The sequence below is a fragment of the Ylistrum balloti genome, unplaced genomic scaffold (genome assembly GCF_031769215.1).
Source record: "Ylistrum balloti isolate Yb309-2 unplaced genomic scaffold, AGI_CSIRO_Ybal_v1 Utg371132, whole genome shotgun sequence".
Classification (NCBI taxonomy): Eukaryota; Metazoa; Mollusca; class Bivalvia; order Pectinida; family Pectinidae; genus Ylistrum; species Ylistrum balloti.
This window is the reverse complement of record NW_026782621.1, coordinates 811,420-826,361: the sequence shown is the minus strand read 5'-3', so window position 1 is coordinate 826,361 and position 14,942 is coordinate 811,420. Positions and strand designations below refer to the sequence as shown.

Below are 14,942 nucleotides of genomic sequence, written 5' to 3'. Positions count from 1 at the left end.
GACTTAAAACATAAAACCTAGGTTTTGTTGATATTGTTTATAGTAATAATGATAAGTAACCGGTCATCTGAAGTATGTCATCATGGTTATAAAAGCATCAACACACTTGCTAATCTAACATATTTCAATACTCAAACAATATACCACAGACAATTACCAATAACTCCAGAGATAAATAATGGATGACCTTTCATACAAGTCATACATCAGCTGTTATCACCTAGAAACTACAAAAATCAATTCCTTTCTTCGCGTTTTAAAAGCGGTTAAATAAAAATGAAATGTTACAAGATAGAATAAATCATTATCAGCAGTATCATCCTTGGTTTTATACTCTCAATACACTTTCTTGTTTTAAAAATATCACTTAATTATTTTTTTTAATGCATTACCATATTTATCCTGCAATAAGCCCAGGGAGTCAACTTCTAAGGTACTCAGTAAGCTTATTACAGGACAATAAAAAAGTTTGTAATCCTATCAAACAGTTATTGATATGGGTGGGCTTATAACAAGACATAGGCTTATTGCAAAATACATAATGTACTCAAGGGGTGGGTGAACAGCAATATTTACCACCAGACATGGACTTATTTGTCAGAGAATCAATATTGAAACATTTATCTATTTTTGATTCCTGGACTCATGGCTTTCTTGTGCGACATGCTCAAATTTTGAGACCTCACTGCATCTCTTTTCCTCTAACTCATCAAAATTTTGGAATTGGTCTTTCTGGACTTGCCATAAAAATCCTACAAAAATACTTAACATTAAACAGTCAATAAACAAAGCAAGACTTTGAATGAATTTCATTGTAGACAAAAATCAGAAATTACATGAGTGCTTGAATTTAGTAATTCTACCAACATCAATATTTAGTGTGTCCAAGGAAAAATGTACATAGTGATATAGATATCATTCAACATTAGTTTGAAATACTGTTCTGATAAAATTTCAGCACTGAACAATCTCTAACATGATATGTATTAAATAAACTATTCCTGAACGAAAGGGCCTGGAACTGGTTTCATAAACATAACCTTAACTAAGCTGAACTATTCAGTTAGTGGGCAAGACTTATGAAACAAGAGCCAGGAACAAACACTATAGCCAGAATAAAGATTTGATCACAGCTACTTTTTACATTGTGTAAGTTTTGTCCCTGATAATATATGTTCATCTACAACTTAGTATCATGATTTTCCCGAGCTACTCCTGTATCACTGGACGGAGATTCACTGCCCTTTGGACTACTAACTGGCTCCTCTTCAGTCTGTCCTATTTGTTGTTCTCTAACTTCTCCGCTGCAGCTTTTGAAATCTCCCCTGAGACATATACCATCAGGTAAAGGGTCGGGAGATTCACTTTTCTCTAAATTTTCTAGGACATGCTCTGGAACCCTCTCTACAAAATGCTGATGGTTGGATGTTGTGGCCAGCACACCACCAGCATTCAAACGTTGAACACGTGGTCCGTATGACATTGTAATACCAAACATGTCAGTCAGTGTACCTCCAACAGCATGTAGGATTGCTTCCGGGGCACAGGTATCCCATTTCTTACAGCCTTTCGTGGCAAATATATATGCATGAACCTTACCTTCAATCAACAGCAGAACCTGAAGGAGACAATTAGGTAAGATGAAACTTTCATGATTCAAACATATATGAATTATATAAGCAAGTCAATGAAATGAAATTAAATTGGTTGTCATTACCATCTGTCTTTGCTAGTATGCCTCATTCATTACCTTATGACTATCCAGGCCCATCTTTATTCATTGCCACATGACCTGTCCCTCCCACTCTGACTACAGTCAACTCTGATTCTTTTAAACTATGACAGCCACCTCCTCCTCTCCCACTCTGAATCATAACCCTCTGACTTCTGATTGCCCCCAACTCTCTCCGATCCATCTCCTTTGACTCTGATTTGTAACATTGTAACTACCACCACCAATTCTTATTCTTTACCATATGACCTGCCTCTGTCCATTCTGATCCAATACCTAATGATTGCCCCTGCTCACTCTGATTTGTTACTTTTTGTCCAGTCCTGCTCAATCTGGCTTCTTACTTCATGACCATACCTTCACCCTCTGATTTGTTATCTTTTAACTGCTCCACCCCCTCTGATTCCTTACCTTATGACTGCCCCTGCCCACTCCAATTCCTTACCTTGTGACCTGCCCCGCCCACTCTCATAACCTCTGTCGGGTTAAGAGCCTCAATAGCTTCTGTCACCATCCTATTGGAGTGAGATCTGGATGTTGTAAGAATCAATTTGTCTTCTGGCAATATCTCCCTTGTAAACCCAAAGGCTCCTGTAGAAGAAACGTCAAAAAGATTTTGTGATTATGTTGAACTTCCAATTTCCTACATCTCCATTTACTGTGAATCTTACATATCAAGGCAAGTATCTTAATTCAAGACTTTTTGTGCTTAAAATATTGTGCAAAATCATAACTGGCATTTTTGTATGCAAGTATTTATATATACCAAAAAATGCATAGTACATCTCAGAAAAATAAAGTGGTACACAGTGACCTACCTACTTAACACACTACTTACCTGGTACACAGTGACCTACCTACTTATAACACTACTTACCTGGTACACAGTGATCTACCTACTTATAACACTACTTACCTGGTACACAGTGACCTACCTACTTATAACACTACTTACCTGGTACACAGTGATCTACCTACTTAAAACACTACTTACCTGGTACACAGTGATCTACCTACTTATAACACTACTTACCTGGTACACTGTGACCTACCTATTTAACACACTACTTACCTGGTACACAGTGACCTATCTACTTAACACACTACTTAACTGGTACACAGTGACCTACCTACTTATAAAACTACTTAACCGGAACACAGTGACCTACCTACTTGACATTATTTTTGTAGCACACGGTGACTTTCCTACTTGAAAACACCCTATCTGGTATACAGGGACTTACCTACTTGACACACGCCCCAGATGCACCGGCCCATCACCTTCTCCTTGTCCTGGTAGTTATAAAATGGCTGATTTATAACTCCTCCAACAGCGTGCCCATTCACAGCAACACCAATCAACACAGTCACATGGTCCAAGAAACCTAGAAATGAATTTGTATTGAGCCAATTTTAGTTTAGTATCTTACGATGAAATTAGATATGGAATACATAAAATTCAACATCTGTCTTTGGTCACATCGCCATTACTTCAGTAGAATGAGTATTACCTATTTATCCAGCTAAAAGCCTAGGGCGCCAACATACAATTTCCAACTCAAAGTTGGGGATGGATGAGAAAGAGAGGGAGAGGGGGGCTTCTTGCAAACCAATGGAATAACATTCATTTTTAATTGTAAAAAATAAACACACACAAACATATATGAGCGGTGCTATAACCAGACTGACTGTCTGATGAAGACACAACTGATCTGTGGTTTGTAAGCATCCACTGTCCCCTCACCTCACCATCAATGTAAAATATTTCATATGCTACATCACTGTTACTATTTAACATAGTATGTAAATTATAAAGACAACCCTGTGCTGTTGATTACAGCATATTTTTCTTGTTGAGGGGTTGGGATGTAATATTGTTTTTTTTTTTTTTCAACTGTATATAAAGCAAGTTTGTTATACTTACCTTGTGTGTACTCCGCTGTGCCATCCAGGGGATCTACCCAGATCACAATCTGTATTAAAACCACAAATATTAGATAATATAATTAGGTATATTATTAACATATAGGTCAAGATTTAATACTTCATCACATATGAAATTAAGTCAATTTTACATTGTGAAATTTACAAACAGACAAAAAATCTGTTTTACGTACATATATAAGTTTTTTATTTCATTTTCATTCTGAAAGTCCTCATCACCTGAAATGTGCTGATTCAAGCTGAATCTTATATTGATTTATGTGTACATATCCATCCTATGATCAATTCAATCAATTACTTTTTGTTTCATTTTTTCTGTTCTAAATTTAGAAGAGATAAGACAAAGGATGTTAAAATTATCTGCACAATTTACCTGGTCATCTGTTACGTCCTGTAAGAATTTTGGACATTCATGTTTCAGTACCTCTTCACTAAATCCAAGCTCTATGAATTCAGCTGGAGTTTTTTCTGTTGGGTCTAGTTGCTATAAAGAGACAAAAACAGGTTTTTAGAAATATGTTTAAGTACACATAATGTATATAGAAATGTAGTCCAGCATTTAACTGTGACAATAGCAATGGAATACACCAACCAAAACAACTATACATAATGTGATTTTTAAATTCAGTCATCAATGTATAATATCAAATATCTACAGGCTTGATGAATCCCCTTTAAGAAAATCTGCAGACATGACCTATATGCCCAGATATTTATCATTTATTAAAATATGAAGCATCTGAAGAAACAATATTTTATCAAACTTATTTATCTCCAGATATGACATGAGTAATCTACATTGTATAAATATCTGTGGACAAATTCTCTCTTAAGAGTTATTTGTTTCTTTGAATGAAGTTTGACAAGAGGCCCAAAGGACCTGAATAACTCACACCTTTTTTTTTAACTTTACCAACTTTAAAACATATCCAAAGAGCAAACTTAATACAAACTAAGAACAGGTAGACCACACAACTTTCTGATAACCTGACACATCATAAGTAGAGTCGCTTGGTTGATTGTCAAGAATATTGAAGTTGCAAGGTTTTGGAAGTTAAATTGTTAAAAGTTTCCAAAAGGTTGGAGCAAACTGAAACAAGGTTTACATAAACAGATCAATAGCTCTAAATCTCAATATCAACAGAGACATGTTCACCAATGAAACCTAATTTCAGGAGTAACATATCAATTATTTAGTGATCAATTTCAGATGGTGAGTTTTGTTGGTACTGATTAATGAAGAACCTATTGATGTTATAGAAATTCAACAAAGCAGCCAAGTGATATCAATTAAGGTGTAAATTACTCCAACCTAGCATTGTTACTAGACTTTGGTTTGTACATAAACCTATATACACAGAGATACTGGTGGTGAAATACATCCACAGAGTTTCATCTGACATCTACCTACTCCAGCTAATGTGATATATAAAGAGGATTTCATTAGTGACAAGTATCCGTAGCTAAGGAGAAAAGTCCAATGTATTTCATTTGGATTCAAAGTTGAAATGAAATAAACTAATTTGTACAAATCAGGACTAATTCTTAAACAGTACACTGAGACATAAGATGACATTTGCTCTGGTGAAATCATCATTTTTTCTTTTAATTTGTTTTACCTTAAAGTCATACATAATAATATATACAAACACATTTCACTCGAAAATGTCAGCAAGACACTCCCATGCACATGGACACCATTGTTAGATGAATTTGCAGAAGCTGTCAAATACTGGTATGATCTTTGGCCCCTTAACCTTGACCTATGTTCACTTCAATATGATATGATGTAGAACTGATGTTTTGTTCTGATATTATATGGGGGGTGGGGAAATGAAATAAATCTGTTAATTTATTTTCAAGAATATGAGATTGATTTAAAAAAGAACATGATGGAACAGGACAAGACAGGACAGGCTGGCATGAGTAACACTTGTATATGTCTCTTATAAAATGAGGGGTGAGGGTCGGGGAGGGGCAGCATAAAAAGTATCATGACATGCATTACCCATACTGTATTCGACCCAATGAGTGCCCATGTCCCTATAAGCACCCCCTCCCCCCTTCAGATGCCTAAAAGTCTAGATTTACTGATGTATTAGTCACGATCAAGAAATGTTTTAAATCGGTTTATAAGGAGATGTACTCCAGAAAAACGTAAAAAACCAGTTTATCGCCAGTCCACCAGCAACAGAGGAATGTCGATAAGTGTCCTCTGTAACTACTACCACAATTTTCCCACTATGCCTGATAAAAAAATCAGCTGTTTTTGACAGTTCACTTGGAATGTGACCCACTGTTTTCCCTTCTTTCACAACTCTGATTGCAAACTTGTCAAACGGATTATTATCCTCAATAACTGTATCAAGGCACTGTCCTATGAATAGTTTCCATCACTCTCTATAAACATGATATCCCCTGACCAAAGACGAATATTCATACATAAAAGACATTTTTTCACACATTCCTAAACCACGTGGTAGATGACCTTTACCTTGTGCACCTTGGTGTCGTGCGCTCAGCTACAGTAATGATGACTGAATAGGCATAGTCAATTACTTAACAGGTAAGATGGCCATTGATACAGCTGATTAAGAAATGATATTTTCATGTGTGATAGATTATCTGATAGAAAGAAATGAAGCAGTTAGATATCAAATGACAAATGAAATAGTTGTGCTAAAACAGGCAAGTATAAATGGAATTTTATATCTTTATCATAAACAAATTCCCTTTCGTGTCATCATGTTAAGATGTTCTGAAACAATTTATCTACGAGCACATAATTTCAGATAATCTCTAATAAGCATCCCCCTTAATTGTAATTTTTTAAGCGCCCTGGGCTCTTATTGAATTGAATACGCTATATTTTTTTGTATATGTATGCATGCAATTAATTTCTTCAAGCCAATTTATGATTTTTTAGTTTCTATCACTGGCTACATGAAGGAAACAAGATGGAAGCAAGGTTACAATGATAGGCAGTATCACATACCGTTAGGATGCTCTGTTTTGGTGGAGAAAGAAGTCTAGATATTGTAGGAGAAGCAAAGAGTGCTTTATGTAGTCTGGTTCTATCTTGGACAAAGGTCTCATCCTGGCAGAGAAGATATAACCCAATGTCACACCAATTCTAATTTTATGAAAGCAGTTCTGATTCATGCACTTTCCTGATGAACAATTAAATACTGTAACATACATATCTGGGAAAACTCTGATTTTAGTGCTTTGTGCAGCCTAGAGATGATTGGTCTGATTGCAGTTTCTGTGTGCTGATTATATAGCGATTTTTGTAGATGTGCTTATTCATCAATAAACTAACATTTGATAAAGCCAAATTCAATATATATGCTGTAATAATATGTAACTGTTTTGTCCATTTCATACATGTTAGAACCTAAAGCAGTTGAATATACTTCTGTCCACTCATCCTTTACATAATTACCTTTTACTCATAAACATTAATTTTGTTTTTTTCAAAATGGAAATACTGTAACACTGAATAATCAGTAAAAGAGAGTTTACTTCAAAATCTGACCTAGGTGAGTGTACTAACAACACCATTATAGTACACAATTTATCCTTATGTTCTTCTAAAATAACTGTTCATAGCCTGCTTCATCTATACTGAGAGGAAAAAGAAACGCAATTAGCAGAAAGTTAATATTGTAAATTAAATCCTTGATGTACACCCTGAAACTTGACAAATGTGTGCATTTGAGTAAGGTCCCTATGGTACTGTATTAAAATCACCGATGCATAACTAAACTGCGCACGCTGCTTGTACAAAAGAATAAGAGACAAAAGCATGATATCTCAAACCCAGTATAAATGATTGGCTCAAAATCTGTGTGTGCAAATCTTCAGACATATCCGTCTTGAATTCCCACATTTTAAGCATAAACAGTTCACCGTAAAAATGCCACGACTGTCCGAAGTTGATAGGGGTCGTGCCATTGCACTTCTTATGCAAGGTACCTCACAAAATCAGGTTGCTAATCAATTTGGAGTCCATCCATGGAACATTTGCTGTCTCATTCAAAGACTACATGCCACCGGAAGGGTTGCAGACAGTCCCCGAAGCGGTCGCTCTCGTGTGACGATGCGACAGCAGGATAGGGCAATGAGACTTTCGCACCTACGTAATCGCTTTCTGATGGTCACGGAAACAGCAAGGAACACAACTGGCGTCATCATGTTCCAATTGATCCAAAGCGTACTCGACTGCTTGCCTTCGGTCTAAGACCGCGGCAGCCATATATTGGACCACAGCTTAATGCGCTGTGTAAGACGCTTCCCTATGCACTGTTGAAGAAGGGTCCTGGTCTCAGATGAGTCCAACGGCCGATGTCGTGTCTATAGACGTACCCAAGAGCGCTATGCAGATGCTTGCGTGATAGAGAATGACCGCTTTGGAGGAGGATGGGTCATGGCATGGGGAGGGATTGCGCATGGTATCAAGACTCCTCTGGCCGTTATTCAGGTAAATCTCATTGCTGTCCGCTACAGAGAGTGTTCCTCTAGTACAGTAGCGTCAACTCGCAGCAAACAATGTCCCCACCCTAGACTGGCCTCCATACAGCCTTGACCTCTCCCCAATAGAACATTTATGGGACGAGTTGGCATAAGGATACGACGTAGGCTGAATCCTCCAATCAACGTCGCTCAGTTGGGGTTGGCGCTGGATGAGGAATGGAATCATATACCAATGCACAAAAGAGTTTGAGCAGTTACTGCAGCTCGCGGGGGGCACATACAATATTGATGGGTCCAGAACGCAATTCATTTTGAGTGGGGTACTCTTGAATCAACGTCAAATTTGAAAGGTTTACTCGAATGAAATTCTCGTGGATGACAGAGTGGTCAACTATCTTCCAATTACACCATAATTACATTCTAAAACCCTTTTCTGTTTCCCGTAGTTGACCTGGAAATTCCTAATTGTGTTTCTTTTTCCTCTCAGTATAGTAATTGCAAACATATTACCTGATATGATTCTTTAAAAAACATTTCTCAGATTGTTATAGATACCTTACACAAACATTGTCTGGATTTAATCAATACCCTACTCCCTAGCTACAAGAATCTGAAGAATGAGTTCTTTTTAATTAGTACACAACATGTTACGCTGTTAATTAAGACTAGCTATATAAGTAGTAGAACACAGTGCTACACTATGTCTGTGAAAAATTGTCAATATGATTGACAATAAATGTTCTCGGCAGAGCTAACATTGGAGCAAATTAACAATACTGCTGCTTTGAGCTAAAGTAATGAAATTTCAAGCATTTTCATATCCAGAGTTGTATATATGTGGAAGACATAATGTATCACTTTACCTCAGATCATTTACTGCATGTTGTGTCCATCAATTATACTTGATAATCAGTGTCCATAACATAGTAGTCAATTTAATAAGGTTGTCATTTGATATACTCTTTTTCAGTCGAATTCCCTTTTTCTCCAACATACTGTACATAACTATCTGCTGGTGACAATTACACAATGCTGCAATAATGGCTTCTGTTCTTCAAGTTTATCTTGGATCAGAAATGATTAGATACAATCACTTATGCATTGTTTTATTTTGCTTCAAAATTACACAATGTAATCAGACTAAGGCAAATCACATATGGATCCATTGTTTACACTTACAATATGGGAAGGCTTTTTAAGTGAACTGCATATTATATGAAATAAGAATGTTATTTGTTAAGCAGAAACATGTGTATGTGCACAATTTATCGTCTTAAACCTGATCAATTGTTGTAATATTCCAGAAGTAAATACACATGGAATGAATATGAACAAAAGAAAAATGCTAAAGAAATACTAACTAAATTGGCAACACAGAAGCTACACAAATATCTAGAAGGCTGGATACAATCTACAAATGACCATCATGGGAACTACAATGATAAGTATGGTGATGATGATGATGATGATGATGATGATGATGATGATGATGATGATGATGATGATGATGATGATGATGATGATGATGATGATGATGATGATGATATGTTGCGTACAATTTATATATATATTATTTATGATGATGATGATTATTAAAATGTGACTAGAGTGAAAATGAAATAAGGCCCTTAAATATTGTGTTGTGTCATGGTATTGGTGTGCATGAGGGCATGTGTGTGTACTCCGACAATGTGCGAGTGTGGCATTGGCATGAGTAGGAGTGAAATATCTATGTTTTGAAAAATCGTTGAAAAATTAAAAAAAAATGTGAATTAAAAAAAAATCATGGGAACTACAGAAATACTGGACTGGATACAACATTAGAATGATCAACACATGATCTACAGAAATACTGGACTGGATACAATCTACAAATGATCAACACAGGAGTTACAGAAATACTGGACTGAACACAACATAAGAATGATCATCACAGGAGCTACAGAAATACTGGACTGGATACAATCTACAAATGATCAACACAGGAGCTACAGAAATACTGGACTGGATACAACATTAGAATGATCAACACATGATCTACAGAAATACTGGACTGGATACAACATTAGAATGATCAACACATGATCTACAGAAATACTGGACTGGATACAATCTACAAATGATCAACACAGGAGTTACAGAAATACTGGACTGAACACAACATAAGAATGATCATCACAGGAGCTACAGAAATACTGGACTGGATACAATCTACAAATGATCAACACAGGAGCTACAGAAATACTGGACTGGATACAACATTAGAATGATCAACACATGATCTACAGAAATACTGGACTGGATACAATCTACAAATGATCAACACAGGAGTTACAGAAATACTGGACTGAACACAACATAAGAATGATCATCACAGGAGTTACAGAAATACTGGACTGGAAACAATCTACAAATGATCAACACAGGAGTTACAGAAATACTGGACTGGAAACAATCTACAAATGATCAACACAGGAGTTACAGAAATACTGGACAGAATACAACATAACAATGATCATCAAGGAGTTACAGAAATACTGGACTGGAAACAATCTACATATGATCAACACAGGAGTTACAGAAATACTGGACTGGAAACAATCTACAAATGATCAACACAGGAGTTACAGAAATACTGGACTGAATACAACATAAGAATGATCATCACAGGAGTTACAGAAATACTGGACTGGAAACAATGTACATATGATCATCACAGGAGTTACAGAAATACTGGACTGAACACAACATAAGAATGATCAACTCAGGAGCTACAGAAATACTGGAATGGAAACAACACAGGAGTTACAGAAATACTTGACTGAACACAACATAAGAATGATCATCACAGGAGCCACAGAAATACTGGACTGGATACAATATACATATGATCATCACAGAAGCTATAGAAATAGACTAGAAACAACGTACAAATGATTACTACAGAAAAGAACAAAATTATTCTGTAACTGAGAGCTGATGATGAACGTCTTACATGTAATTATGATATAATTCTATTTTCATAGACTTATCCACACAAGCAACTCTAAGTTCTATTTCAGTTCAAAACTCCACTTACTTCCTCCCCATATATGGCTACTTTAGGGAACTGCTTGTGGAGCGATGCCACTATACATCTCTGAGCAGACCTGTCAGCTTCTGTTTGAAGATCATTCTTGCCCTATAAAGAAAAAGAAAAAAAAGAATACAAACAATTAGAAGATTATAGCATCTATTCATTCTTAATAGACTTACTTGCTAAAATGAGGCAACGCAAAAAAATCATATATCTAGAGAGATATTGTGTAAGGTCATGAGAGGGAAATATAGAAATTATGGTACCAGTAAAATGTTCAGTCTAAATGTTATAACTGTATATCAACACAGTAAACATTGTGATAAGTATGTGCTAAAATGAATTGTGCTAGTTTTAATGAAGTTCAAGTAAGGGGAGATAATCTCATAAGCCTCCCACAATAATAAAAAGCCTGAAACATTTTCTAACCAGCAATTATTTTCAAATGTGAGGTTTATATGCCACAATATGCACATTCCAAGTTTGACAGATAATGACATGAAGATCATATAAAAAATTTAGATACTTATATAATGGTAGCAATAGAAGCAGTAAAATTGTTGCTAATTGCAATTTGGTTGAACACAAACAAACTTTTGAATAAGAATGGGTAATTAAGTATGAAAATAATTCAAAATATACTTATATTGCAGAAAAGCAGGTAAAAATATCAATAGGCCTGATTTTTAATCTTTTTGTTTTTAACATGCATTGACTAATTCTCAATTGGTCACAATCAAAGAATAATACAGAATATACATGTATGTCGAAATCCAGACTCCATTCAGGAAGGAAGACAAACAATAACCCTTGGATGTTTTAATCTACTTCTGATATAGATATATAGCAATGCTGATACACCTATGGTTGTTAGCATCAAAGTGCTACATATATAATACACAACCACTTTCAACACTATCAATCACTTTTAATCTATATCTTTCCATCACAAATGAAGTCCATTGGAATAGGTTTCAGTGTATATATGATTTATCTACCAGAAATGCTCATTTTCACAAGTGTGACATCTATCATTTACAGGTATTAAATGTTCTTACTTGAGATTACTTTTAATTTTCTATGAACAACCAATTTTATTTGAAAATGTAAAATAAAAAGATAGAAAAAGCACATCAACTAGGTTTGCAAGGTACTTGAAATTTCAAGTATAAAAATCATCAAAGTTATTGTATTCACATTTGTCAAAATTTTCTGACTTTCACTAAAAGGGTATCTATGTATGATAAAACAGACCACGTCATCATCCTTAATCTTCACCCTGTATCAGCATATATAGTGACCTGTCACATACACATGTTCTAAATTATAACACCCAAGATAGCACACACTAATGCAACATACCACTCGAGTGGCATGCCCTAAAACATATTTTGAAGAAAACTACCATTTTCCATCTATTTAAATTTCATAGTTTTCTTACCTTGAAATACAACTAGGAGAGTCACTAATTGAAAGTGATAAAAAGATTACTTTACCATTATGCTTTTTGTCTGGGAATTTGGCTCCCAAATTCTCTGACAGATCCTTCAAAGTTTGAAAATTATTTTGATGTGAAAATAGTCCTCATCTCATAACTCAATTTTTCTATGATATGGGAGACTACAATATATATTTTAGTAGCATATGCCAAATCATATTGTTTAATTAGCTGTAAACACTTTTTTTATTTTGATGGTAAATACTACTAAGTCACATATTTTGTGAAGTAGCATGCCTCCAGACAACTTAAAACATATAAAGTGGATACAATATTGGCCTTAATTGCCAATTTGCTTGCCCTAATTAATATGACATTAATAGGTTTCATAACAGCTTGTTATATCCCTGTTGATAATGAAATAAGCATGCAATATTTGGTATTTTTATATGTCAAGACATATTTTGAATTTCAAATATATTGAAAATATTGTATGTACAAGATTGTATTAGGGTGTTTCAAGGAGCTAAGGTTAAGGACAAGGTTACTATTTACAAAATATCATTGTCAGTGCTTCATTTTTATACAGACTTTGATCATACTTCATATAATGGTCAAATATGAGAATACCTTGAACAAATTCACTCTTCTTTCTATAGAATGTTTTAGTTACCACTCTAGCAACTTCAATTTTAAACAGATTTTGATATGGTTTATGCAATGGACAAGTATGAAAAAATCTAAACCGAGTTGGCCTCAGTTCTTACTAATGAGGATAACTCAGCTGGAACATACGAGGGGATTGTACCATTTCTGATGCCTTGTTCAATATTTGAATCTTGTCTGCATATGACATCTCATATTCCGTAATGGATTGTCATGATATACATGTACATGTTAGATAAGTTTTCCCGACAGGCATTTTAATAAGACTTTTTTGCAAAAGTTATTGCTTTTCGTTTATTTTTATGTTTTAATCTTGTCAGCAGAACTCCTTCCCTGGTTTCTGACTAATAATCTACATGGATTACCGTATATATAAATGTGTTCATCTAAGCAGAATTTTATCAATCTTGGTAGACTGCCATGACACCTGAACTTTTTTGTTTATTTCACATTCACATACGAATTTCTTGACTATAAGATAATTGTTTTTTTTTTCAATTTGATATCTTTTTGTTTGGGCCATGTCCTCAGGCTCTTTGAGGTTTTGGCTCTAATAAAATAACAAAAAATCAAATTACATATCTCTTATAGTTGCATAATCTTAAATACAAAATGTCAATGAAAACAAATAACTTGAGTTTTAAATCAGTAAGATATAATTATGTTTATAAACCAAAACAACATATCTTATCACAGTTCAAGACTATATTTGGTGTTTCTACGCTCAATGCTGATTACAAATTTTTTGAACATCACAATGGTATGGCTACATATATGGAAAGGGAGAGAGCTATATTCTATATTTTAACACAACATTGATTTAACATCAAGACATTTCAGATGTTTGCTCAGTGTGACAGCCATCAGCTTTGCTCTTAGTGTTAAAAGTAAATTTGAAGTTAGAAGAATTAGGACATGCCTCTCTGTTCGGACAAAAGGGAATATTTAGCAATGTTTTTTTTGTAAATGAAATCCTTATGAAACGTTTTCTTTTAAAGATTCAAGTAAAGTTCCTTCCTTATGCCCATCAAAATATTTAATATTTAGTGATATTATACTACTCTGCAATCAAGAGTCGATTGTAGTAATAGGTACATCATGATGTATAACGGTACATAGAGTTACGTTGAACATATGTATGGAAACTAAGAACAGAGTCGACAAATAACATGAAGTGTTGAAAACATTTAGTGGTAATCATGCACAATAATACAAATTCAGTTAATTATATAACATTAAAACTGTATTTAAGAGAAAAGGCAATACTATTACTGATAACTGAAATGTCTATTTCAGTAGAAGACATGTGAAAACGCGTCATAGATCAATAACGGGAATGCTCCTGATTTGGGTCACCGAATTCTATGATTCGTTAACGGTTATTAATTCTGTTCATGCATCACGCTTACCTTGTCAACAATTCCTAGGTCTCCCCTGTCCATTACATTCCTAATAATTTGGCTGGCACGGTTAGATACAGCCACAGAAGCAGCCACAATCCTCATAACAAGTGGCCCAGTCATGTTGGCTGCCATTTTTGTGTCGTGTGATACAAGCGTTGCAGTGAGCGAGAATATAAACAAATCAATGTCGTTCGAAAGGACAAAATT

The 14,942-nt window shown here is 35.0% G+C and overlaps 1 protein-coding gene across 2 annotated transcripts; it reads right to left on the bottom strand.

Annotated features, from left to right (window-relative positions):
- Positions 1–820: 820 nt before the first annotated feature.
- Positions 821–14,867, bottom strand: LOC132560946 (3'(2'),5'-bisphosphate nucleotidase 1-like). Of its 2 annotated transcripts, XM_060225651.1 has the most exons (8): positions 14,742–14,867; positions 11,232–11,333; positions 6,672–6,773; positions 4,050–4,160; positions 3,657–3,705; positions 2,977–3,117; positions 2,178–2,323; positions 821–1,618 (listed from the first exon to the last, which is right to left on the bottom strand). In XM_060225651.1, the coding sequence occupies exons 1-8, from the start codon at positions 14,865–14,867 to the stop codon at positions 1,181–1,183; spliced, it is 1,215 nt and encodes a 404-aa protein (XP_060081634.1). In that variant the 3' UTR covers positions 821–1,180. The 2 variants fall into 2 exon arrangements, with proteins under 2 accessions (XP_060081634.1, XP_060081635.1); XM_060225652.1 differs by lacking the exon at positions 6,672–6,773.
- Between the last annotated feature and the right edge of the window lie 75 nt (positions 14,868–14,942).

Excerpts from the sequence above, each read along its gene's own strand:
- LOC132560946 (XM_060225651.1), bottom strand. The coding sequence starts at position 14,867 with ATGGCAGCCAACATGACTGGGCCACTTGTTATGAGGATTGTGGCTGCT. Across the intron at positions 6,774-11,231 it reads TAGCCATATATGGGGAGGAA|GATGAGACCTTTGTCCAAGA; the intron begins GTAAGTGGAGTT and ends CTTCTCTGCCAG. Across the intron at positions 1,619-2,177 it reads TGGGCGGGGCAGGTCACAAG|GTTCTGCTGTTGATTGAAGG; the intron begins GTAAGGAATTGG and ends TGTCTCCTTCAG.